General features: G+C 38.4%; 1 protein-coding gene across 3 annotated transcripts in view; it reads right to left on the bottom strand.

Annotated features, from left to right (window-relative positions):
• COMMD1 (copper metabolism domain containing 1) overlaps positions 1 to 27,567 on the bottom strand; it is a 171,474-nt gene that overhangs the window by 89,308 nt on the left and 54,599 nt on the right. For 2 of the 3 annotated variants that reach the window (NM_001046384.2, XM_024998851.2), the window contains 1 exon segment: positions 11,458 to 11,739. In NM_001046384.2, coding sequence (NP_001039849.1) covers positions 11,458 to 11,739 — 282 coding nt within the window. 3 annotated transcript variants of the gene reach the window in all.

The raw sequence follows: 27,567 nt of genomic DNA, 5'->3' as shown, positions 1-27,567 counted from the left end.
AACAAGTTATTCCCAATTCCTCACTTTCTTTCATTTCCTCCATCGCTTCCAACACATCCCAAAGCAACTTATCTACATTAAAACATTTCTTCTATCTGCTCACTTCTCTCCACCTTGATTGCTAAAATTATCTCCATCTTCCTGGCTAACGTTCTTACCTGGCCCACCACTATAGCACCTGCTAAGTGTTCTCCTGACTATGCTTTCCCTTTTGGCACTGTAATGATTTTTATTAGTTATCCCTGGGCTTGCCAAGTTTTGAAACATGTTACAACAAAATTTGAAAAGGAAGGAGATCGTCCTAATTATGGGAAAGAGGTAGAAATGTGGGATGAAGACTGTCAGAAGTCCAGGTAAACCCACGAAAACCCATTTTGAAACAAAGTACTAATTTTGGCTCTGTTCATTCTAGATACCTAACCTTGCTAATAAAATGAAAGAGGAAGTTTTCAGAATTTTTGTTTTTACCTTGAAATCCCATTTTACCTACTAATATCACACAGATATTTGGAAGCAAAAGAGAATAGCTTTTAATGTGCAAAAAAACAGTTCCAACCTTGGTGATTTTTTCCCCTAACCTCTCAGAACCATGGCTTCACTCTTGACTATAATAAGCCATCCTTCTCACATGAATTCAGGAACTCTGTGAGGACATAAACCACATTACATCAGTCCCTTGTTTTGAAGCCCTCCAGTGGTTTCCTACTATACTTTGAATAAAAATTCAAATTTCCTACCAAGGCCAACTTCCTGCCTTTGCTGTTCCTTTGGCACGTATTTGGTGCTCTCCAATCACCCTGCCTTCTTAGAGAAGCCTTCACTCTCTCAAACAAAAGCAAAAGTCCTTTACTTTGAGGTGGGGTCTGGGGGTCCATAATTTTTTAAAGCTCCTTAAGTGAGTCTGATTCACAGCGATGCTGAAAATTACTGTAGTAAATGAGTCTTGCTTTTGCTTGAGACAATTTTTCTGCCAATTTACTTCCCGGTACTTGTTACTACCTATGGTTTGAGAAACTGGAAAATCAACATGTAGGAAAAGTTTTTTTTTTCCCTAAAAAAAAGGAAAGAAAAAAAAAAGTGGTGGGAGGGAGGGAGGTGGAGAGAGAGAAAGGAAGGAAAAAAGTAAGAAGGAAAGAAAGGGCAACCTGTACTAAACTAGTGCCAAAGGTCACACCTATATGCTAAACAAAAGGGTTATGCTCATAAACTCTAGAGAAGTCATACTATCTGTACCACCTTTTTCATTTTTCTTAGTTCACGACACTCTGAATCAGAGATGAACTCAGCGAAATCAAATGCAAATGTTACCTCCTTAGAACTACCTTTCTCAACTTCTTGGATAAAGACAGCCATTTCCTTTTCTGAGCTTTGATAAGGCTCTTCAGTCTCTGATACACTTTCTTTCACTACTTACTACTATTTTTTGTTTTCTGTCAGCTCCTTAAGATAAGAGTTGTCCACATTGTTCACAGATATATCCTCAGCACCTACATAGTGCCTGATAGTAGATGCTTAGTAAAATAGTGAGTTATATGATTCGTTTATTCATTCAACAACTATTTCCTGAACATTACGTGCCAAGTAGCATCCTAGACTTTGAGAATATAGCAATGAACAAAACAGCAATAATCTTCATCCCTTTGCATGCTAATATGGAGCACAGACAAGTATAGTAGGTACAATAAAATATACAGCATGGTAGATAGCAGTAAGTGCCAAGAAGAAAAAATAAAGCAGAAAAGACTAATTGATGATGATCAAATGTAGATCAGTGGTTGTCTAGGAACTGTGCTGGAGAGAGAGAGATGGATTGTACAGGGGAAGAAGGAAACTTTTAAGGGATGAATAACCTGCTCTGTCACTTGACTGCCATAGTGGTTTCACAAGTATACACATACACCAGCCAAAATTAATCAAATGGGATACTTCCAATAGATACACTGTACTGTATGGAAATTATAGCTCAATAAAGTTTTCAAAAAATAAAACAGAAAGTAAAGACTAAACTTTAGAGAGGTGGTCAGGGAAAGTGCTATTGAGAAGGTAAATTTTTTTAAATGACCTTAGAAAAATAAGTAAATGAAATAAGATTAAAAAGACCTCAGGAAAGTGAAAAGACTAACTCTAGGATACTTGAATGAAGACCAATCAAGACAGAGAGATCAGCAAATGTGTAGACTCTAAAGAGGGAGCATGCTTAGCATGAGCCATGAATCAGCAAGGAGGCCACTGGGTCTTGCTATAGCAGACGGAGCAGGGGAGAGAGTGATTAATCTGATTGTGATATGAAGGCCCTACAGAGAGATGAACACATTAACTGAGTTGGGCTTTAACAGAGTTACTGTTGACACACTGCTGTGTGTAGAGAATTGCCAAAGGCAGATGCAGAGAGTTCAGTTAGGAGGATGTTCCTACAATCTAGGAGAGAAGTTATGGTGATCTGAACAGAGTAGAGGGGAACAGAGAAGAGTAATCAAATTAAACCCAGCAAGATCTGATGATGGACTAGATGTGGGCATGAGAAGAGGATAGGAAGTAGAGGAATGGAGGTAACACTGACTGAGATGATAAAAAATGAAGGAGGAACAAATAAGGGAGGCAACAGAGGAACTTAGTCTGAGGCATATTCAATTTTTTGATAGCCTTTCCACATTTAGAGTTCTCAAGTACGTCATAAGTATATACATGGAATTTAAGGGAGAAATTCAGTTTGGAAATACAAATTTGGGAGTTGTTAGGGTATCAGTTCAGTTCAGTTCAGTCGCTCAGTCGTGTCCGACTCTTTGCAACCCCATGAATCGAAGCACGTCAGGCGTCCCTGTCCATCACCAACTCCCAGAGTTCACTCAAACTCACGTCCATCGAGTCAGTGATGCCATCCAGCCATCCCATCCTCTGTCGTCCCCTTCTCCTCCTATCCCCAATCCCTCCCAGCATCAGAGTCTTTTCCAATGAGTCAGCTCTTCGCATGAGGTGGCCAAAGTACTGGAGTTTCAGCTTTAGCATCATTCCTTCCAAAGAATACCCAGGACTGATCTCCTTTAGAATAGACAGTATTTAAATCCATTAAACAAATAAGACCACCTAGGAAGTGTGTGGAGGTGTATGGAGAAGTGTGTGGAGAAGTACCCACTCCAGTACTCTTGCCTGGCAAATCCCATGGATGGAGGAGCCTGGAAGGCTGCAGTCCATGGGGTTGCTAAGAGTCAGACACAATTGAGCGACTTCACTTTCACTTTTCATTTTCATGCATTGGAGAAGGAAATGGCAAACCACTCCAGTGTTCTTGCCTGGAAAATCCCAGGGACGAGGGAGCCTAGTGGGCTGCCATCTCTGGGGTCGCACAGAGTCGGACAGGACTGAAGTGACTTAGCAGCAGCAGCAGCAGCAGCAGGAAGTGTGTTGCAGATAGGGAAGAAAACAAGACCAAAACTTAAGCTCAGGGACACTTCAACATTGAGAAGCTGGGGAAATAAGAAAGAGTCAGCAAGAAAAATATGAAAAGGGGGGGGAAAAAAAAACACACTAGAAATTAGAAGGAAAATTAGGCAACTATGGTGTCTTAGAAGACAAGTGTTTCAAAGAATAGAGAATTCAAGTATGTCAAATGTTGTTCATAAGTTTCAAAGGTTGTCACTTAAGACTAAAATAAATGCAAAAATATTATATAAATTTTTGAACAAAGGCTTAAGAAAATCAACTGTATTAACAGTAGACCAGTCTAATCTTTAACACATTAAAATATTAAATGCCACTTATTACTACATAATTCTTACATTAAAATACCCCAAAATGCCAACTTTTTAACTGGTAAATTATCGACTACTGAAAAGTGCTGATTTTAATTGTTTCAAAACTAGATGATCACTTAAATTTTTCCCCCACTGGCTATTACATATTCTCTATTCATTCTAATTAGAAATGCTAACAAAAGTTTTCTAGCATCTTTTTTCTTTTGTAAAACATTTCCTTCTGTACAAGGTATTTTTGCAAATAGCTAATTCAGAGTTAGCCAGAATTTAAATACTAAGTTTTCAGTCTCCGTGTTTATTTAACAAAAATGAACACAATAAAAATCACAACGGCTTTCAACGAGGACCAAATTTTTTACTCTATTTATTTTCTGTGTTGTTATAGACCTTGGGCACTGTCCTTCTACAAATTATATCTTGGAACTGTAAGTTTAGGACTACAACTTTAGAAAACAAACTAATATGAAATATATGTTAGAGCTACAAAAAGGGTTGACCTATTTAGAACTAAAGTTTAAATAAACCCAATATTTGAAACTTTATATAAAATATAAAATGGAAAATTCCTTTATTAAAAAAAAAAGTATTCTAAATTGATTTAAAGCATCCTCAAGCTGTTAAATTTCATCAATCCATAATGACAAAGGGTGGTTTGTTAGATTAGTTTGACTAATTTCTCTGGAGGCTTTCCTTTATTACATTGTTAAAAGTGAAAATCCAACTTTAAAAACAAGAATTATCAGAAATAGGCCAAGTATTACAACTTGTATAACTAAATAAGATTATCCAAGCTATTGCAACGTGATCTCAAAATGGTGACTAAGTGCTAATTCTCTATATCCCATCCTTACAAATTTCCCCACATACTGATACATATACAGATAAGTGTATATATATGTATGTAAAAGAGAAAGGCATGAGAAAGAGAGAATGTGTTTTAAACTTTGCTTCTTCTCCTATGACACAAAGCAGGGAGTTGTGGTGGCTGTGCTCAGGCTTAAAAGGCTACAATAGTAAGTAAGAGCGCTCGGCATAAAACTGATAATTACTCAGGTTTTAGCAGGTTCTTGCTCCTTACCAGACAGAATTATACAAGGAGATCAGTGTACATTGTTTTAGAAGGAATTGTGCAAATTAAAAATAAGTGACTACTTTTGAGATTAGATATTTACCTATGTTTCAGACAAAATACTGGCCTTTTAATCCAGAGCCAAATCTGTCTTAATCTAAGAAATGAGAGCACGTTTATCATTGTTTGGGCTTCCTGATGGCTCAGATGGTAAAGAATCTGTGCGCAACACAGGAGACCCAAGTTTGATTCCTGAGTTGGGAAGATCTCTTGGACAAGGGAATGGCTACCCAATCCAGTATTCTTGTCTAGAGAATTCCATGGACAGAGGAGCCTGGGGGCTACAGTCCCTGGGGTCTGACATGACTGAGCAACTTTCATTGATACTCACTCACCATTGTATATAATCTCTTGATATCGCATATCTTATCTAACTTATCTAACTGTTTGAAAACTACAGGACTGCATATCTGATGAGATGGGGAGAAAAAAAAAACAGATTAGTAAAGGTAGACTCTACTTCTTCCTTATGTAGGCTAAAAACATAGCCCAAAACTAGAGTGCTTGATACACTAAAACTTTGTCTAGAAAAGGCAACATTAGCCATTTTTTAAAAATGACAATAAAGAAACAGAGCTTTATACTTCAGGATCTCTACAGGCGGGGAATCTCTAAATACTTAAGAAAAAACAATTTAGCAGAAGAAAGAAGAAATAATTCACTAGGAGATGGTTTAGCATGGAAGTTGTGGCAAAATGTTTCCTCACAAAATGTCTTACTGGTCTTGAAAAACAAGAAGTTACAAAAGAAAAACTAGCATGTCTTTATAAAAAGCCAAAATTGAGGCTCAAAAGAGAGAAGTAACTATATAGGAGACTCTACTAAGCATATAAAGGATCCCCCCCCACCCAAAGAATGTTACTGTTTAAAAAAAGAAAAACATTCTACGAGAAATTCTGTTTCAGTTCCAGGAAAGACAAACACAACAGTGGTTCTGACTAAGTAAGCAAAACAATGAAACTTTTCTAATATACACACCAGTCCTCAAGGCTTAGGTCTCTCTATGATTTATGATAAAACAAGAAGGATATCAATTATACAAGTAAAGCACTGATGTTCTTCCCTTTGGACATGAAATGTTCACCTCAAACTTTTCTGTGTACTTTTACGACTCAATTCATGTTTTATTCCTACAAAAATTTTATTTCTGTTGAAGAAAAGCATTTACTATAAGAAAGGTAATTAGGTTACTAGTGCATAGTCATTTTCTCTAGCTTTGCATACTTACATAAATATTTACTTCCTTAGTAACTTCTCTATTACTTTGGCTTCCTCATACTTCAAAGGTATTATATATTGCAGTTAATAAGAGAGAAAAAAAAAAAAAAAAGAGGTAATACATGCACTTGGCTGCCAACTGTCAAATGTACTTTTTGGACCAAAGAAAGAAGTAATGCAAACTGGGTAGGAGAGAGAAACTTAAGCAGGGAGGTGGGGGGAAACCCAAAAACCTACCACCATGACATCTAGTACCTGAATAAATAGTCCTCAGTCAGTTCAGCCGCTCAGTCATGTCTAGCTCTTTGCAACTGGAGCACACCAGGATTCCTTTGTCCATCACCAACTCCCAGAGCTTGCTCAAACTCATGTCCATCGAGTCAGTGATGCCATCCAACTATTTCATCCTCTGTCATCCCCTTCTTCTCCTGCCTTCAGTCTTTCCCAACATCAGGGTCTTTTCTGATGAGTCAGTTCTTCGCATCAGGTGGCCAAAGTATTGGAGCTTCAGCTTCAGCATCAGTCCTTCCAATGAATATTCAGGACTGATTTCCTTTAGGATGGACTGGTTGGATCTCCTTGCAGTCCAAGGGACTCTCAAGAGTCTTCTCCAACACCACAGTTTGGAAGAATCAGTTTTTTTGGCGCTCAGCTGTCTCTATGGTCCAACTCTCACATCCATACGTGACTACTAGAAAAACCATAGCTTTGACTAGACAGACTTTTGTTGGCAAATAATATCTCTGCTTTTTAATATGCTATCCAGGTCTGTCATAGCTTTTCTTCCAAGAAGCAAGCATCTTTTAATTTCATGGCTGCAGTCACCATCGGCAGTGATCTTGGAGCCCCCAAAAATAAAGTCTGTCACTGTTTCCATTGTTTCCCCATCTATTTGCCATGAAGTGATGGGACTGGATGCCATGATCTTTGTTTTTCGAATGTTGAGTTTTAAGCCAGCTTTTTTCAGTCTCCTCTTTCACTTTCATCAAGAGGCTCTTCAGCTCCTCTTCACTTTCTGCCGTAAGGGTGGTGTCATCTGCATATCTGAGGTTATTGATATTTCTCCTGGCAATCTTGATTCCAGGTTGTGCTCCATCCAGCCCAGCATTTAGCATGATGTACTCTGTATAGAAGTTAAATAAGCACAGTGACAATATACAGCCTTGATGTACTCCTTTCCCAATTTGGAACCAGTTTGTTGTTCCATGTCCAGTTCTAACTGTTGCTTCTTGACCTACAGATTTCTCAGGAGCCAGGTCAAGTGGTCTGGTATTCCCATCTCTTGAAGAATTTTCCACAGTTTGTTGTGATCCACACTGTCAAAGGCTTTAGTGTAGTCATCAATAAAGCAGTAGTAGATGTTTTTCTGGAACTCTCTTGCTTTTTCTATGATCCAGTGGATGTTTGACCTCTGGTTCCTCTGCCTTTTCTAAATAGTCCTCAAGCACTTCACAAATTATGGCAAGTAGAACTAACAGGCCAACATCATTCTCACTGTAAAAATTTAATGCCAAGCTCTATTAACATTTTAAATCAGAGTATTTTGCTACCTTTAACACAGTAGTTCTCAATCCTGGATGAATACTGAAATCACCAGTTTTAGTTGGCTTTTTTTTTATTTGTTTGTATTTTGGCCACACAACAGGGCATGCAGGATTTTAGTTTCCCGACCAAGGATCAAACCTGTAACCCCTGCAGTGGAGTCTTAACCACTGGATGGCCTGGAAAGTCCCCACCCTTTTTTTGAAATCACCAATTTTAAAGAATTCTGATGCCCAAGTCCCATTCCCACAGATTCTTCTCTTTTTTTTTTTTTTTTTTTTTTAAATGTATTATATTTTTGGCTGTGCTGAGTCTCTGTTGCTGTGTGGACTTTTCTCTAGTTGAGACTAGAGAGGCTACTCTCTAGTTGCAATATTCAGGCTTCTCAATGTAGTGGCTTCTCTTGTGGAGCACAGGTTTAGGCATGCAGGCTTCAGCCACTGTGGCATGTGGGCTTGGCAGTTGAGGCCCCTGGGCTCTAGAGCACAGGCTCAGTAATTGTGGCCCATGGGCTTAGGTGCTCCATGGCATATGCAATATTCCTAGATCAGGGATCAAGCCTGTGTCTTCTGCATTGGCAGGCAGATTCTTTATAACTGAGCCACCGGGGAAGCCTTCCATAAATTCTTATTTAATTAGTGTGAAGTGTGTCCAGAGCATGAAAACTGTTAAAGATCCAAAACTCATTCTTATAGGCAGCACTGACCAAGAACCACTGATTTAAAATGACACAAAATGAACAAACAAGGTGATTTAGTTGATTGAGATATATGAACAGACACACACACCAGAGTTCAGAAAAGTTGATCATTCTTAGAAGCAACCTCTTAATACCCTAGCATCATTAATTCTCTAACAAACTCATCCAATGACAGTACTGTGAAAATAACTTAGCCTTTGTTGCCTATGTATGTTCTAAAAATTGACTTAGTAGAGTATGTTATAAATAATATTCACCTAGAAGCTGACAGAAGTACTAACCAAGGATCCAGGTCTCACAAAAACATTTCCAGTAGGATCTGCGTTGTATATTTTACCACCATTCTAGTTGTCTAGTTTCTATTACAGTTTACTTTTTTCTTTACACCTTTTCTTGATTTAAGAATATATTTGCAGTCAAAGAATTTCTGTGGGTTTAAGTACATTTCCAATCATTTGCATAATGATCATTTTCTTTACAACTTTGAAGTATAAATAATGTACAATAAACTGCATATCTAAAGTATGCAATTTCATAAGTTTGATATACATATATATCCATAAACCTGTTGTCACAATGAACATAAACATTTCTACCACACTTAAAAATTTTCATGCATTTTCTGGGATTTTATATGAGTAGAATCATACATTATGCTAAAAAAACTTTTCCTCTGGCTTATTTCACTCAGCAAATGATTTTGAGATTCAACTGTTTTGTTATATATATCAAAAGTTCTTTCCCTCTTATTGCTCAGTGATATTCCTATCAATGCTCTTGATTACCACATTGTATACCTAACATATTTTCTTGGCACAGACTATTGTGAGAAGCTAAAAAAGCTCCTCGATGTAGGCATCAATGATTTTTGGAAAAACTAGGTCTGGTGATCCCCATTTTAATTCTCCCTTTACCACTTAGCAGCTGTGTCTGAAGCAAGTCACTTATCTGCCTCGTATACCTTCTCTAGAAAATGGGCATATATGTCACCTCACCTATGTAAGTTACCTTAGACAAGTGCTTAAAGACTCTCTGACTTGGACCTATTGATTCTACTGAAATAGGTAAACCTTCTAGAAAAACAGCAATGCTTGTTTGTTTACATACTGCCTGTGGCTGCTTCTGAGCTGCAGCAAGAAAGATGAGTACTTGTGACAGAAACTATATAGCTGTCAAGTCTAAAATATCTGTCCTCTTAAAAAAAGCTTACCAACTTATTCTAAATAATCATGAAATGTTCCTGAAGCTAGCTAAAAAACATCTGTAGTGATGTTTAGAATTACTGATTGACAAAAAAACATTTCACTATTTTTAAAAAAGATTTTTTTTTTACTTTAGCTAACAAAATGAAAGGAAAATCATATGAACTCAAAAATAGATTTTTAAAATCCCTGTGTCAGTACCCAGTAAGTTTAGATGGCATATAAAATCAAAAGGCACATTATAAACCCTAGCTCAAAAAATACTAGGAAAATATCCAGTTAAAGGAATACTGTAATAGTTTTCTTCCCAGGTGGCACTTAGTGGTAAAGAACCCGCCTGCCAATCAGAAGAGGTTAAGAGATGCGGTTCGATCCCAGGGTTGCGAAGATCCCCTGGAGGAGGACATGGCCACCCACTCCAGTATTCTTGCCTGGAGAATCTCATGGACAGAGGAGCCTGGTGGACTACCAGGGTGGCAAACAATCGGACACAACTGAAGTGACTTATTAGCACAGCACATGGTTTTCTAGCAAAGTCAAAGCAGATACATATGTTTGCATCTTCTTGCCCAATAACAAATACTAGAAGACAAAATGAAATAATCACTACTGCCAGCATAAAAAACGAATAGCCTATACAAATGGCTGGTGAAACTGAAATATCCAAGAATACTTTCTGCACCTTCTTAAATGTCTGATTTTTGGTCTAGGAATTAATTGGAGTGGTTAAGAAAATGGACTTTAGGATCAGAGAAACCAAAGTCATAAAGGCTTGCAAAATAAAGGAATAAAAGGACCTCAAAATAAATTTTGCAAAAGTACAATTTTTAAAAAATTTATTTAAAAATAAAAAATTAAATTTAAAAAAATTTAATCTTTAAATTAAAATTTAAAAGTCATTAGAGAACTACAAATACTGAACAATCCTAAGAAACTCAAGAAGGGAATATGTGAGGAAATCTGCCAGCTAAAAAATGTTCTCCTTATTAGAAGAAAAGAAATACATTTCTATTATAGCATGTAACAGAACCACTTATTTGATTATTTACCTGGGAATAAATCTAATTAGCTAATTCAGTGATCTGGGTTTTCTCTTCTTAATTACAAGTTGCTGCTTTTTCCTCCGCAAAAGACATATACCAGGTCATTAAAAGTCTGATCTGGCAGTCACGTGACTGCCAGTTCAAACTGACTTCAAGAAAAGCCATGCCATAACGACACTGGAAAATGAAAGGAAAGCAGTGAGTGAGTGAGTGAGAGTCGCTCAGTCGTGTCTGACTCTTTGTGATCCCATGGACTAGAGCCCACCAAGCTCCTCTGTCCATGGAATTCTCCAGGCAAGAGTACTGGAGTGAGTTGCCATTTCCTTCTCCATCGCAAGGAAAGCAGTACTGTTTTATAAATAATCAGTATCAATTAAAAATTATTTGTAGGCTCAGGGACAGAAACAGTACATACTCAGGGTCTTTAGGACAATACTGTAATTAAAATACGTGGCCTCTTATACCTGAATGCCTATAAAGATGAGTTTTGTGAGTCAGTTTTGTTCTGTGCTGTTTAATCTTAATTTCTGGTCTTTATTTAGCATTTTTATCATTGCCTTGGAGATTCTGAATGCGGAGATCTAACCAGAAGGGAGCAGTGGACAACTTCTGTGCAGTCACCTCATTGGTCCATTTTGTTCCTCTGAGATAGCTATACCAGAGGCTGGTGGCTTTCAGACTCAATCCACAACTGAGAATATCCACATTTTCAGATGATTTCTATCTCTGAAAAAGGATTCTAAAAAGCAGAATCTTTTCCTATTATCATCTCTGCAAACAAAGACTGTAAAATAAATTGTTCTGAATGTATGGCTAACATGTAATAGAAAATATAGTTTACAAAGGGGAATTGATCAAAGTTTGAACTCACCTGTCCACTTTTCCCTATTTCCAGCTCCATGATGGCAACAGGAGTATGTATTTGAGCTGAGTGTCTTGACTGCGATTTGCCATCAACTCTCCAGCTCAAGCTCCGAAGCCCTCTGTCCCAGCAGCTCTGGTTCATAAGACTCTCTCGGATTTTTGTCTTATGGCTCTTCCAGAACTTGGAAATGACAGCAGCTTGCTCAGATGTGATCCCTCCTTGCTTTTTGGTTTGAGCAGTCAAAAATGCCTCCAGCTGGTTGAAATCCATGTCTGCAGATGCAATAGACTAAAGACAGAAAAAGGAATAAATTTGAATTTGGTAGATAACTAGAAAAAGATAGTTTCTTAACCACAGATCACACTTTTAAATGATTCTTAATCACTGAATAATCTTTCAAAAAGGGTCATCAAGGCCTTCCCTGGTGGTCCAGTGGTTGAGAGTCCACCTGCTAATGCAGGGGACACAGATTCAATCCCTGGTTTGGAAGGATCCCACATGCCATGGAGCAACTAAGCCTGCTGCAGCACAACAACTGAGCCAGCACTCCAGAGTCTGCGAGCCACAAATACTGGAACCATGCCCCACAGCTACTGAAGCCCACAGGCCCTAGAGCCCGTGCTCCACAACAAGAGAAGCCATCACGATGAGAAGTCCATGCACTCCAACTAGAGAGTAGTCCATGCTTGATGCAACTAGACAAAGCCCATGCACAGCAATGAAGACCCAGCACAGCCAAATAAATAAATCTTTTTTAAAAAGGTCATCAAAAGACAGTAATGAGAATAAGCTCTTCATAAGTACAAAAATATTCCCTTTGAAAATACTGAATATCAGAAAAGCTACTGTTAAAAATTTCACATTGGGAATTCCCTGGTGGTCCAGTAGACAGGACTCCATGCTCTCACTGCTGAGGACCCAGGTTCAATCCCTGGTTGGGGAACAAAGATCTCAGAAGCCATAAGGCATGGCCAAAAGAAAAAAAAAATCCACATCACTCAAATTCTCTATTAATAACTATAATCTATAAATATCCAGTTCCATGATGAGAAAATAATAAATAAAAATATAAAAATAAAATAATAAGATGAGAGTAAAATGAATTAGTGCTCTGATGAAATCTTCTGTAATTTCACAGTGCCTTATAGCCAGGCTTGGTTTGATATACTATAAATGTGTGATGCCTTGTCCATAAGAAGTACTAAGTAAATTTTGTTAAATGTATTCTTTGAGATTTGTAGCCTATCTTCAACCAAATAGTTCATATTCAATAATACTACTCTAAAGTATACTACATTATGTTTTTCCATAAATTTTCAAACCTTAACTGCCACTGCTGTTCTGAGAAGAATAAGCAGCTAAACTGAAGTGGGAAATCATCAAAGGGCTCAGGCAATGGAGCCTTGGATAGGACAGTGATGTTTAATACTTCATTTCAGAACAAGCTTTCCCCTGCCTGACCAAAAGTTCCAAACCAAAATACAATACCTCCTTTCTCTGGGCATAGTGACTGACCCAAATTAATCTCCCAATTTAGAGTAGGTGGAGAAGTGGTTTTGCCTCTTGGGTGTGATGGTACCAGAAGAATATGAGGCTAGATGGTTGCAAACAGTCATCTTTGATTTTCTGGCAAAATATCTGACTGCAAAAAAAGATGAAAATGTATTCTAATGGAGTGCTATCCCTGTTCTGTGATCCCCAAGGCCCTGGTTCCTACAGACCTCTCTTCGACTCCATGTTATCTCAGCATCTTTTCCACCTGTAGACACCAAAAAATCCCATTTACTAATCAAAATAGTTTAAGCTGTATAGCTATCATTTGGAAGCAAGAGTTCTACCTAAACTTAAGCATTAGAAATGAGAACAGAGGAATGTAAAGGTAGGTAGTGTACACACAGAATATAGGCAGAATGGGTGGAACAGAGGCTGAAAGACAAACATGTTGTCTTTCATTCCTCTATTAATATAAAAATTGTACAATAAATGTTAGAACATAAAGGCATTTCTCATAACAATTCAACATACATTTACTGAATATCTGCCTATTTACCAGGTATAAGGGTCCAAAATTTCTGGCTATGTGACTCAACAGAAACATTAACTTGTATAATATACTATAATTAAATAAAATTATTTCTACTGGCACTTTGCTTCACAATATCACAGCACAACACAGCTGATGTGTATCATTCTTTTCCTCAAAGCATATCAAGAAATCTACTCTGATTTAACTTCATTTGTGACAGAAGTTATTTTGATTGGATTCCAATCAATAATACCTTGAACTAAAATCAGTTCACCTAAAAAAATGTGTTACCATCTCTATAACATAGTTTTCTTTTTTTTTGCCCAGTGTGTCCTGCAGGATGTAGTTTGCCAACCCTGCTCAAGAACATGCTACAAAAAAAACTGACACATGTCCCACATGACTTGGCAGTGTCCCATCTAAGATCATGTGGAAAGAAAACCTGTTTATAATTACTTGGACCTAGAAATTAGTCTTTTACTTTTTACATTAAAAAAAGTATTTTTTGCACAGTTTTAATAAGTTCTGAATTTTCCAGGAATGCAACTAACGTAGCTTGTACTTTGGTCAGAACTTTATAAACAGGCTATCAAGTATTTTACAAAATCTCATTACCAGAGGCAATACCATTCGTATTTTTATATCTAAACTACCAAACCATCTATATCTGTCTGTACTTATTGCTGCACATTCACTATATATATATATATATATATATATATATATATGTATATATTCCCTAAATATATACCTGTAAGTATTTAATTCATTATATGTTCTAATTCAGTAATGTTTCAACATTTACATTTTTTTTTTTTTTTTTTTTGGCTGCACCACATGGCATGCAGGACCTTAGTTCCTGACCAAGGATTGAACCTGCTTCCCCTGCAGTGGAAGCACAAAGTCTTAGTGGAAGCAAAAGTTCCTCAACACTCACATTTTTAAATATATATTTTAAATTACTTTACTTTTTTATTTTCCTCATAACTTTACATTATACTCATGTCACCATACTGATTAGAAATTATACATATTAACTTTATTATATGTGAATTATAATTACATATGTATTTCTTTTAAGGTTAAAAAGAACTCTATAGTCAGGTCACTCAAGATGGCTGTTCTCTTGTTCTCTGTACATCCCCTGCCTAACAGCGCCTGCTTTACTCACATGACCGACCTTACAAAGTTGTTCCAGGCCCCAGCTAGTGGCTCTTTTTATCAAAAGGTTGATGAGGGGTGTGGGCCTCTGATTTCCCTGGTAACTAATGAGCCAATTTGACATAATTCCCCCTATAACTGGCAATCTCCTCTTCCATATAGACACGAATAAGTGACTAAACTATCCCTTCCACCCAGGAGTGAAACCTGCCACGATGTCCGCTCTACCGTCTGCTGCACATGGTGGGGTGCTGCTCCAGGACCTTGTTTCAGATGTGTAAGCTCCCTCATCCATTAAACCAAAAAGCAAGAGTTAGAACCAGATATGGAACAACGGACTGGTTCAAAATAGGGAAAGGAGTACATCAAGGCTGTGTAATGTCACCCTGCTTATTTAATCCATATGCAGAGCACATAATTAGAAATGCTGGCTGAATGAAGCTCAAGCTGAAATCAAGATTACCAGGAGAAATATCAATAACCTCAGATATGCAGATGACACCATCCTAATGGCAAAAAGTGAAGAGGAACTAAAGAGCCTCTTGATGAGGCTGAAGGTGAAAAAGAGAGTGAAAAAGTTGGTTAAAAAAAGCAACCTAAACTAATAATAAAGAAAAAGTAAACTAATGTATGGATGTGAGAGTTGGACCATAAAGAAAGCTGAGCACCAAAGAATTAATGCTTTTGTACTGTGGTATTGGAGAAGATTCTTGAGAGTCCCTTGGATGGCAAGGAATCAAACCAGTCAATCTGAAAGGAAATCAATCCTAAATATTCACTGGAAGGACTGATGCTGAAGCTGAAGCTCCAATACTTTGGCCACCTGATGTGAAGAACTGACTCATCGGAAAAGACCCTGATGCTGGGAAAGTCTGAAGGCAGGAGGAGAAGGGGACGACAGAGGATGAGATGGTTGGATGGCATCACCAACTCAATGGACATGAGCTTGAGCAAGTTTCAGGAGCTGGTTATGGACAGGGAGGCCTGGCGTGCTGCAGTCCATGGGGTCACAAAGAGTCGGACACAAATGAGTGACTGAACTGAACTGAACTGAAACTAATAGCAATTCCCATCCATTAAACTGTCAAAAAGTAAACTATTCCACAACACTAAATGTTGTTTCTTCACTTAACTGAACATTTTTAAAGAGCAATTTTGTATTTAGTTCAGTCACTCAGTCCTGTCCGACTCTTTGCAACCCCATGGACTGCAGCACGCCAGGCCTCCCTGTCCATCAGCAACTCCCGGAGCTTACTCAAACTCATATCCATAGAGTCAAGGATGCCATCCAACCATCTTATCCTCTGTCGTCCCATTCTCCTCCCGCCTTCAATCTTTCCCAGCATCAGGGTCTTTTCCAATGAGTTGGTTCTTCGCATCAGGTGGCCAAAGTATTGGAGTTTCAGCTTCAACATCAGTCCTTCCAAAGAATATTCAGGACTGATTTCATTTAGGATTGACTAGTTGGATCTCCTTGCAGTCCAAGGGATTCTCAAGAGTTTTCTCCAACACCACAGTTCAAAAGCATCAATTCCTCGGCACTCAGCTTTCTTCACAGTGCATCCATACATGACCACTGGAAAAACCATAGCTTTGACTAGACGGACATTTGTTTGTAAAGTCATGTCTCTGCTTTTTTCATATGCTATGTAGGTTGGTCATAGCTTTTCTTCCAAGGAGCAAGTGTCTTTTAATTTCATGGCTGTAGTCACCATCTACAGTGATTTTGGAGCCCCCCAAAATAAAGTCTCTCACTGTTTCCATTGTTTCCCCATCTATTTGCCATGAAGTGATGGGACCTGATGCCATGATCTTCGTTTTCTGAATGTTGAGTTTTAAGTCAATTTTTTCACTCTCTTCTTTCACTTTCATCAAGAGACTTTAGTTCTTCTTCACTTTCTGTCATAAAGCTGGTGTCACCTGTTTATCTGAGGTTATTGATATTTCTTCCAGCAATCTTAATTCCAGCTTGTGCTTCATCCATCCCGGCACTTCACATGATGCACTCTGCATATAAGTTAAACAAGCAGGGTGACAATATACAGCCTTGACAAACTCCCTTTCCTATTTGGAACCAGTCTGTTGTTCCATGTCCACTTCCAACTGTTGTTTCTTGACCTGCATACAGATGTCTCAGGACGCAGGTCAGGTGGTCTCGTATTCCCATCTCTTTAAGAATTTTCCACAGTTTGTTGTGATCCACACAAAGGCCTTGGTGTAGTCAATAAAGCAAAAGTAGATGTTTTTGTGGAATTCTCTCGCTTTTTCGACGATCCAGCGGATGCTGGTAATTTGATCTCTTGTTCCTCTGCTGTTTCTAAATACAGCTTGAACATCTGGAAGTTCATGGTTCAGGTACCATTGAAGCCTAACCTGGAGAATTTTGAGCATTACTTTGCTAGCGTGTGAGCTGAGTGCAATTGTGTGGTAGTTTGACATTGCCTTTCTTTGGGATTGGAATGAAAACTGACCTTTTCCAGTCCTGTGACCACTGTATTTTGTATTATTTATCAAAATTGAAGATGTACATATTCTAGAACTCAGCAACTCTTCTGCAATGGAAAAACCTTCAAGTAAGTCTTATGTCTGTGCACTGGAAATCCCATACAGGAACAGTTATTTCAACAATGTTAGTAATAGTAATAAATTAGAATCAACCAAATATCCAGGACTACAACAACAAAAATGGTCAGTGACAATCAAACAATGGACTAACACACAGTAAATGAATTAGAATTATATTAATCAATATGAATAAAGCACACACAATGCTGAACAACAAAAAAGTCAACTGCACACAAATATATAAAGGTATGATACTATTTATGTAAAATTTTATCAGATGAAAAATACTATAAATTTAAAACATATATATAGTAAAAGTGTAATATTATGCAAGAGGTTGATAATCAACACCTAATGCAGGTCAGAGGATACTTCAGAGGATAGGGAGAATGCAGTCTGAGAGGCATATAGAAAGCCCTAGTAATATCTACAATTTTTTTTAATGTTTTTAATAAACGTTTAACACAGAATACAGAAAAGCTGTGAAAATAGTACAGTTAGTACCACATACTCAATTTCCTTGGCTATGAACACCTTATACCTTACTTGTGACAATTAGTGAATCAATACTGATACATTATTATTAACCACAGTCTATACTTTATTCATATTTCCTTAGTTTTTACCTGGTGTGCTTTTTATGTTTCAGGATCCCATCCAAGTTACATTACATTTAGTCATCATTTCTCCTTAAGTTTCCCTTGGCTATGATAGTTTTTCAAACTTTCCTTGTATTTTGTAACTTTGACAATTTTGAGGAATACTAGTCAGGTACTGTGTAGAATATTCCTCAGTGAGGATTTGCTTCATGCTTTTCTCATGGTTAGACTGGGTTATAGGATTTGGGAGAAAAACTAGAGGTAAACTGTCATTCTCATGATACCATATCAAGAATACATGCTAGCAGCAGAACTTATCACTGTTCATGGGCCTAGCAGAGTGTTTGTCAGGTTTCTCCACTGTAAAATTACTATATTCTCTCACTTTTCTATAACCTACTGTTTGGTAGGAAGTTGCCATGAGCAGCCCACACTTTAGGAACAGGAAGTTCTGTTCCAGCTTCTTGGAGGCAAAGTATCTACATAAATTATTTGAAATTCTTCTGTGCAGGTCAATAATGTTTTCAGTTCAGTTCAGTTCAGTTCAGTTGCTCAGTCGTGTCCGACTCTTTACGACCCCATGAATTGCAGCATGCCAGGCCTCCCTGTCCATCGCCAACTCCCGGAGTTCACGCAAATGCACGTCCATGGAGTCCGTGATGCCATCCAGCCATCTCATCCTCTGTCGTACCCTTCTCCTCCTGCCCCCAATCCCTCCCAGCATCAGAGTCTTTTCCAGTGAGTCAACTCTTCGCATGAGGTGGCCAAAGTACTGGAGTTTCAGCTTTAGCATCATTCCTTCCAAAGAACACCCAGGGCTGACCTCCTTTAGAATGGACTGGTTGGATCACCTTGCAGTCCATGGGATTCTCAAGAGTGTTCTCCAACACCACAGTTCAAAAGCATCAATTCTCTGGCACTCAGCCTTCTTCACAGTCCAACTCTCACATCCATACATGACCACTGGAAAAACTATAACCTTTACTAGACAGACCTTTGTTGGCAAAGTAATATCTCAACTTTTTAATATGCTATGTAGGTTGGTCATAACTTTCCTTCCAAGGAGTAAGCATCTTTTAATTTCATGGCTGCAGTCACCATCTGCAGTGATTTTGGAGCCCCCAAAAAATAAAGTCTGACACTGTTTCCACTGTTGCCCCACTGCTTTCCCATGAAGTGATGGGACCAGATGCCATGACCTTAGTTTTCTGAATGTCATTAGACAAAAAAGAAATAATAAAGACCAGAGCAGAAATAAATGAAAGAGAGACTAAAACAAAATAAAAACAAAAAGATCAATGAAACTAAGAGTTGATTCTTTGAAAAGATACACCAAATTGATAAACCTTAGCCAGACTCATCAGGAGAAAAACCCAGGCCTAAATAAATAAAATGAGAAAGGAAAAAGGAGAATTTACAACTGACAACACAGAAATATAAAGGGTCATAAGAGATTACTACAAACAAGTATGTGCCAATTAAATGGACAACTGAGAAGAAATGGATAAATTCCTAGAAATGTACAATCTCCCAAGACTGAGCCAGGAAAAAAAAAAAAAAAAATATATATATATATATATATATGTACAGACTAATTACCAGTAGTGAAACTGAATTAGTAATTGAAAAAACAAACAAACAAACAAAAAACCCAATAAGCAAGTCTAGGACCAGAAGGCTTCACAGGTGAACTCTACTAAACATTTAAAGAAGAGTTAATGGCTATCCTCAAACTATTCCAACAAAAATTGAAGGGAAAGAAATGCTTTTAAACTCATTCTTTGAGGCCAGCATCACCTGACACAAAACCAGACAAAGGCACTACAAAAAATAAAAGAAAATTTCAGGCCCGTATCACTGATGAATGAATATGCAAAAATTCTCAACAAATATTAGTAAACTAAATTCAACAATACATTAAAAGGATCATACACCATGATCAAGTGGGATTTATTCCAGGGATGCAGCTCAGTTCAGTTGCTCAGTCATGTCCGATTCTTTGCTACCCCATGAACCACAGCACACGAGGCATCCCTGTCCATCACCAACTCCCAGAGTTCACCCAAACCCATGTCCATTGAGTCGGTGATGCCATCCAACCATCTTATCCTCTGTTGTCCCCTTCTCCTCCTGGCCTCAATCTTTCCCAGCATCAGGGTCTTTTCAAATGAGTCAGCACTTCGCATCAGGTGGCCAAAGTATTGGAGTTTCAGCTTCAACATCAGTCCTTCCAATGAACACCCAGGACAGATCTCCTTTAGGATGGGCTGGTTGGATTGCCTTTCAGTCCAAGGGACTCTCAAGAGTCTTCTCCAACACCACAGTTCAAAAGCATCAATTCTTCGGCACTCAGCTTTCTTTATGGTCCAACTCTCACATCTGTACATGACTACTGGAAAAACCATAGCCTTGACTAGATGGATCTTTGTTGACAAAGTAATGTCTCTGCTTTTTTGATATGCTGTCTAGGTTGGTCTTAATGTTCCTTCCAAGGAGTAAGCGTCTTTTAATTTCATGGCTGCAGTCACCATCTGCAGTGATTTTGGAGCCCAGAAAAATAAAGTCAGCCACTGTTTCCACTGTTTTCCCATCTATTTGCCATGAAGCGATGGGACCGGATGCCATAATCTTAGTTTTCTGAATGTTGAGCTTTAAGCCAACCTTTTGACTTTTCTTTCACTTTCATCAAGAGGCTTTTTAGTTCTTCACTTTCTGCCATAACGGTGGTGTCATCTGCATAACTGAGGTTATTGATATTTCTCCCGACAATCTTGATTCCAGCTTGTGCTTCTTCCAGTCCAGCATTTCTCATGATGTACTCTGCATAGAAGTTAAATAAGCAGGGTGACAATATACAGCCTTGACGTACTCCTTTTCCTATTTGGAACCAGTCTGTTGTTCCATGTCCAATTCTAACTGTTGTTTCCTGACCTGCATACAAATTTCTCAAGAGGCAGGTCAGGTGGTCTGGTATTCCCATCTATCTCTTTCAGAAGTTTCCACAGTTTATTGTGATCCACACAGCCAGGGATGCAAGGATGGTTCAAATCCAAAAATCAAAGAGACATACCACATTAACAAATTGAAGAATAAAATCCTATGATCATCTCAAGAGATGCAGAAAAAGCTTTTGACAAAATTAAACATCGATTTAGTATACCAACTCTCAACAAAGTGGGTACAGAGGAACATACCTCAACATAATAAAAGTCATATGGGACAAACCTACAGCCAACATCATACTCAATGGTGAAAAGTGGAAAGCCTTTCCTCTAAGATCAGGGACAAAATAAGGATGCCCACTCTCGCCACTGTTATTCAACACAGAATTGGAAGTTCCAGCCACAGAAGTTGAACAAGAAAAAATAAATAATAAAAGGAATCTGAATTGAAAGAGAAGTAAAACTGTCACTTCATAGATGATGATACTATATACAGAAAATCCTAAAGATACCACCAAAGAACTATTAGAACTCATAAATGAACCCAGTAAAGTTGCAGGATACAAAATTAGCATACAGAAACCTGTTGCATTTCTGTACACTAACAGAATTGTCAGAAGAGAAATTTTAAAATGTGTGTGTGTGCTCAGTCGCTCAGTTGTGTCCAACTCTTTGCAACCCCAGGACTGTACCCAGCAGCTAGGCTCCTCTGTCCATGGAACTTTCCACGCCAGAATACTAGTGGTAGTTTAGTCGCTAAGTAGTGTCCAACTCTTGCGACCCCATGGACTGTAGCCTGCCAGGTGCTCTGTCCATGGAATTCCCCAGGCAAGAATACTGGAGTGGGTTGCCATTTCCTTTTCCAAGAATACTGGAGTGCATTGTAAATACCATTTATAAAAGAGTAAGATACTAGGAACAAATCTAACAAAGGAGGTAAAAGACCTATACATGAAGAATTTTAAGACCCTAATGAAAGAAACGAAAGATAACATAGACAAAAAGAAAATACTGTGCTTACAAACTGGAACAATTAATTTTGTTAATATGACCATATTACCTGAGGCATTTACAGATGCAGTGTAATCACTATCAATATACCAACAGCATTATTCACAGAACCAGAACAAACAATTCCAAAATTTGTTCTAAAAGGCCACCTACTGAATGGGAGAAGATGTTTTCAAACAATATATCTGATAAGCAGTTAATATCCAAAGAATTCATACAACTCAATAGCACACACACAAAAAAAGTTTAAATGGGCAGAAGATTTGAATAGACATTTCCCCAAAGAAGACATATGGATGACGAACAGACACAAGACATGGGGCATCACTAATCATCAAGTAAAGGCAAATCAAAATCACAGTAAGACATCAACTCAGAACTGTCAGAATGGCTATCATCAAAAGACAACAAATAAACGCTGGCAAGGACGTGGAGAAAAGGGAACCGTTATGCACTGTTGGGAATATAAATGGGTCCAGCTGCTCTGGAAAACAGTATGGAGACTTCTCAAAAAATCAAAACTAGAATTACCATATAAGAATCATTAATATCTCTAATTTTACTCTGGATGAAAAGAGGAAAGCAAAACCTGCTAGTCTAATATGCTGCTGCTACTGCTAAGTCGCTTCAGTCGTGTCCGACTCTGTGCGACCCCATAGACGGCAGCCCACCAGGCTCCCCCGTCCCTGGGATTCTCCAGGCAAGAACACTGGAGTGGGTTGCCATTTCCTTCTCCAATGCATAAAAATGAAAAGTGAAAGTGAAGTCGCTCAGTCATGTCCAACTCTTAGCGACCCCATGGACTGCAGCCTACTAGGCTCCTCCATCCATGGGATTTTCCAGGCAAGAGTACTGGAGTGGGTTGCCATTGCCTTCTCCTAGTCTAATGTAATAAATACAAATTAATGTGGAAAATCTTGCTTCTTACTACCAAGAAGAAGAATATCGGGGACATAAATTCAATAACCCCAAAGTACTATTTTTTAAGTGTATCAAATGTAAGTGATGAATCAATGCAGTGTAATAGCTTGTAGCTCTTTGTAATGAACTAGATAAAATAATGTCAAAGATAAATAATAAACTTCTAGGATAAGTATCTAATTCACTTAAATATAAATGACCTTGAATTTAGGTAATTCTATTTTTCCAAGAAAGAAACAAAGTTTAATTGAAGATATATTCCTTATCATGGTCAGTACTGCTAGCAACTTATATAAATAATTTTTAAAAAACAAGCAGAAAATTCTCACCCACAAATAATATACTTACCATCAATCTCATCCTACTTGGAAATAACTATCTTTTTCTAGTTATATTGTGTGGGTTTTTTTTAACATGGTAAGGAAAAAAATATTGCTGGAATGTGCCAAGGCAATTGTTTGAATAAATAGCTACTTCTTTAGTGACTATGTTATATCCAAGAAGAAAGAATGATTAGGAATTAAGCAAGATAATGCACGAGATATACATATTTGCTTCTCCAAGTACTTAATGGGAACAGTAATTAAGAACTTCAGAAAGTTATGCATTCCCCTAATTTCCATGAAGTAAGTTAACTGGAACACATCAAAGGGATTTAAATTCATCATCATGTCTAAGGAAAATAGATTTAGAAGCACAGAAAACCAACCAAGAACTAACAATAGTTCAACCCCCATAGAAATTACTCATGGTAACCAAAAACAAACATTTACTTGTCAACATTTCTGTCAAGGTTCCAAAAACTTTGCTATGCAAAACGTGCAGACATTTGTTTAGTTAAGCCTATGAACTACAGAATGCTACCGGTTGTTAACACAAAGAACTTAAGACCTCAGGAAAGCAAAAGCAATTTGCCTCTCAGTTCAGTTCAGTCGCTCAGTCGTGTCCGACTCTTTGCGACCCCATGAATAACAGCATGCCAGGCTTCTCTGTCCATCACCAACTCTCAGAGTTTACTCAAACTCACGTCCATCGAGTCAGTGATGCCATCCAGCCATCTCATCTTCTGTCGTCCCCTTCTCCTTCTGCCCCCAATCCCTCCCAGCATCAGGGTCTCTTCCAGTGAGTCAACTCTTCACATGAGGTGGCCAAAGTACTGGAGTTTCAGCTTTTTCATTCCTTCCAAAGAAATCCCAGGGCTGATCTCCTTCAGAATGGGCTGGTTCGATCTCCTTGCAGTCCAAGGGACTCTCAAGAGTTTTCTCCAACATCACAGTTCAAAAGCATCAATTCTGCGGCGCTCAGCCTTCTTCACAGTCCAACTCTCACATCCATACATGACCACAGGAAAAACCATACCCTTGACTAGACGGACCTCTGTTGGCAAAGTAATGTCTCTGCTTTTGAATATGCTATCTAGGTTGGCCATAACTTTCCTTCCAAGGAGTAAGCATCTTTTAATTTCATGGCTGCAGTCACCATCTGCAGTGATTTTGGAGCCCAAAAAAATAAAGTCTGACACTGTTTCCCCATCTATTTCCCATGCAGTGATGGGACTGGATGCCATGATCTTCGTTTTCTGAATGTTGAGCTTTAAGCCAACTTTTTCACTCTCCACTTTCACTATCATCAAGAGGCTTTTAGTTCCTCTTCACTTTCTAGTGACTATTAATATTAGCTTGGTAGTAAAGGGTCATAAAGAGAATGTTTTTTCTCCTGATTTATTTCATAAGAATATTTTCTGTCAAAAATATATTTAGGGACTTCCCTGGCAGTCCAGTGGTTAAGAATCTACCTTCCAATGCATGGGACACCCAGGTTCAATCCTTGGTTGGGAAACTAAGATCCCACATGTCTTGGGGCAACAGAGACCATGTGCTGCAACTAGTGAGCCCAAGTGCCACAACCAGAGAAGCTTGTGTGCTGCAACAAAGACTCAGCACAGTCAAAAAAGATTTTCTAATAATAATAATAAAAGAAATACATATTTACACAATTAAAGACCAATACTAGGTCAAAAGACCTTAGTTGCATTTCTATAGCCTCTTGGAATAAAAACTCACATAATAAGCTAAAGCAAGTGAAACAGCCCAAAAAATGGTTTAGGTAAATTAGTGTTTTCAAAAGTCTTCTTGTTTTTAAAAATTAAATATTTCCTTTGAAATTGTTTATGCTATTATTTAAAGTAGAACATTGTCCAAAACATAAGCAGAAATAGTCCAAAAGAAAAATAGTTTTGTCTTTTATTTACTTTCAGTAAAAAGGGCTTCCCAGTGGTAAAGAACCCACCTGCCAATGCAGGAGACACAAGAGATGCAGGTTCAATCCCTGGGTCAGGAAGATTCCCTGGAGGAGGACATGGCAACCTACTCCAGTATTTTTGCCTAGAACCCCATGGACAGAGGAGCCTGGAGGGCTACAGTCCAGAGTAGAAAAGAGGTGGACATATCTGAGCAACTTAGCATGCAAATTAGCAAACTCTGATTTATTGCACTTGCAGTTAGAAAATGGTTTTGCTACTTGAAACACTTCTCTGAGCTTTAATTTCCCTAAAATTAAATGAAGGGGATCTCCCAAATGATCTCTATGTACTCTGCCCCCAGCATTAACATTCCATGTTACTACATCTATAGACTGAGCGCCATAAAATTACCAGCATTCAACCATTTTTGACTTACAAAAATGGTAATTTGAAGTGGTTCAATCTTGTTAAATCTAAGTTTTATTCCTTCCTATAAACTATCTTTGGCCTCATGCAGCTTTTGTATATGTTTTTTAGTACAGTTGATTTACAACATTGTGTTATTTTCAGATGTATAGCAAAGCGATTCAGTTACACTATATATGTATGTATCTATATATATTTTTCACTTCTCCCATTATATAGTTCTGAATATAGTTCCCTGTGCTATACTAAGTCTGTGTTGTTTACTTTATGTACGGTTTTTTTGTATTCTTAAAGTAGAGCAAAATGATGAAAGCTGTCTCTAATTGCCATTAGTATCAAATGCACTTCATTAAAAAAATTTTAAGGCCTATTTTATTCCTGAAGAAAAAGAAGATAATCTGATATGGAAACCCTCCTATGTTGCTGCTGCTAAGTCGCTTCAGTCATGTCCGACTCTGTGCGACCCCATAGACGGCAGCCTACCAGGCCCCACCGTCCCTGGGATTCTCTAGGCAAGAACGCTGGAGTGGGTTGCCATTTCCTTCTCCAATGCATGAAAGTGAAAAATGAAAGTGAAGTCGCTCAGTCATGTCCGACTCTTAACCACCCCATGGACTGCAGCATACCAGGCTCCTCCGTCCATGGGATTTTCCAGGCAAGAGTACTGGAGTGAGTTGCCATTGCCTTCTCCCCCTCCTATGTTACTACTTCCCAATTCAGTTTTAAGTATTTGCAGCATTTGCTGTAGCCCACTCAGTTTTATGACTCCAACTGTTATCACTGTATGATCTTCATCTCCTAGTTTCAACCAACTTCCCAATAGGTCCTGTCCAAAGCTCTCAAAGAGATGAATAACACAAACATGCCTTGAAGAGCACACAATCCAGTGTGTAAACAAAAGCGCAATGCAGCATCCTTGGCTTTCCTTATTTACTCGGAAATCTAGAGCAGTACTACCCAAAGTACAGTCTGTAGACCAATGTCAGTTCACAAACTTCATTACAAGTCCCCAACAAGGTGACTGTCAGATCAGATCAGTCGCTCAGTTGTGTCCAACTCTTTGCGACTCCATGAATCGCAGCATGCCAGGCCTCCCTGTCCATCACCAACTCCTGGAGTTCACTCAGACTCATGTCCATCGAGTCAGTGATGCCATCCAGCCATCTCATCGTCTGTCGTCCCCTTCTCCGCTTGCCCCCAATCCCTCCCAGCATCAGAGTCTTTTCCAATGAGTCAACTCTTCTCATGAGGTGGCCAAAGTACTGGAGTTTCAGCTTTAGCATCATTCCTTCCAAAGAAATCCCAGGGCTGATCTCCTTCAGAATGGACTGGTTGGATCTCCTTGCAGTCCAAGGGACTCTCAAGAGTCTTCTCCAACACCACAGTTCAAAAGCATCAATTCTTCAGCGCTCAGCCTTCTTCACAGTCCAACTCTCACATCCATAAATGACCACAGGAAAAACCATAGCCTTGACTAGATGAACCTTTGTTGGCAAACTAATGTCTCTGCTTTTGAATATACTATCTAGGTTGGCCATAACCTTCCTTCCAAGGAGTAAGCGTCTTTTAATTTCATGGCTGCAGTCACCATCTGTAGTAATTTTGGAGCCCAGAAAAATAAAGTCTGACACTATTTCCACTGTTTCCCCCTCTATTTCCTATGAAGTGATGGGACGGGATGCCATGATCTTCGTTTTCTAAATGTTGAGCTTTAAGCCAACTTTTTCACTCTCCACTTTCACTTTCATCAAGAGGCTTTTGAGTTCCTCTTCACTTTCTGCCATAAGGGTGGTGTCATCTGCATATCTGAGGTTATTGATATTTCTCCCGACAATCTTGATTCCAGCTTGTGTTTCTTCCAGTCCAGCGTTTCTCATGATGTACTCTGCATAGAAGTTAAATAAGCAGGGTGACAATATACAGCCTTGACGAACTCCTTTTCCTATTTGGAACCAGTCTGTTGTTCCATGTCCAGTTCTAACTGTTGCTTCCTGACCTGCATACAAATTTCTCAAGAGGCAGATCAGATGGTCTGGTATTCCCATCTCTTTCAGAATTTTCCAGTTTATTGTGCTCCACACAGTCAAAGGCTTTGGCATAGTCAATAAAGCAGAAATAGATGTTTTTCTGGAATTCTCTTGCTTTTTCCATGATCCAGCGGATGTTGGCAATTTGGTCTCTGGTTCCTCTGCCTTTTCTAAAACCAGCTTGAACATCAGGAAG

This window comes from Bos taurus, chromosome 11, assembly GCF_002263795.3.
Source record: "Bos taurus isolate L1 Dominette 01449 registration number 42190680 breed Hereford chromosome 11, ARS-UCD2.0, whole genome shotgun sequence".
In the NCBI taxonomy this organism is placed as follows: domain Eukaryota; kingdom Metazoa; phylum Chordata; class Mammalia; order Artiodactyla; family Bovidae; genus Bos; species Bos taurus.
Note: the sequence above shows the minus strand (reverse complement) of the source record. Positions and strands in the feature narration are given on the sequence as shown.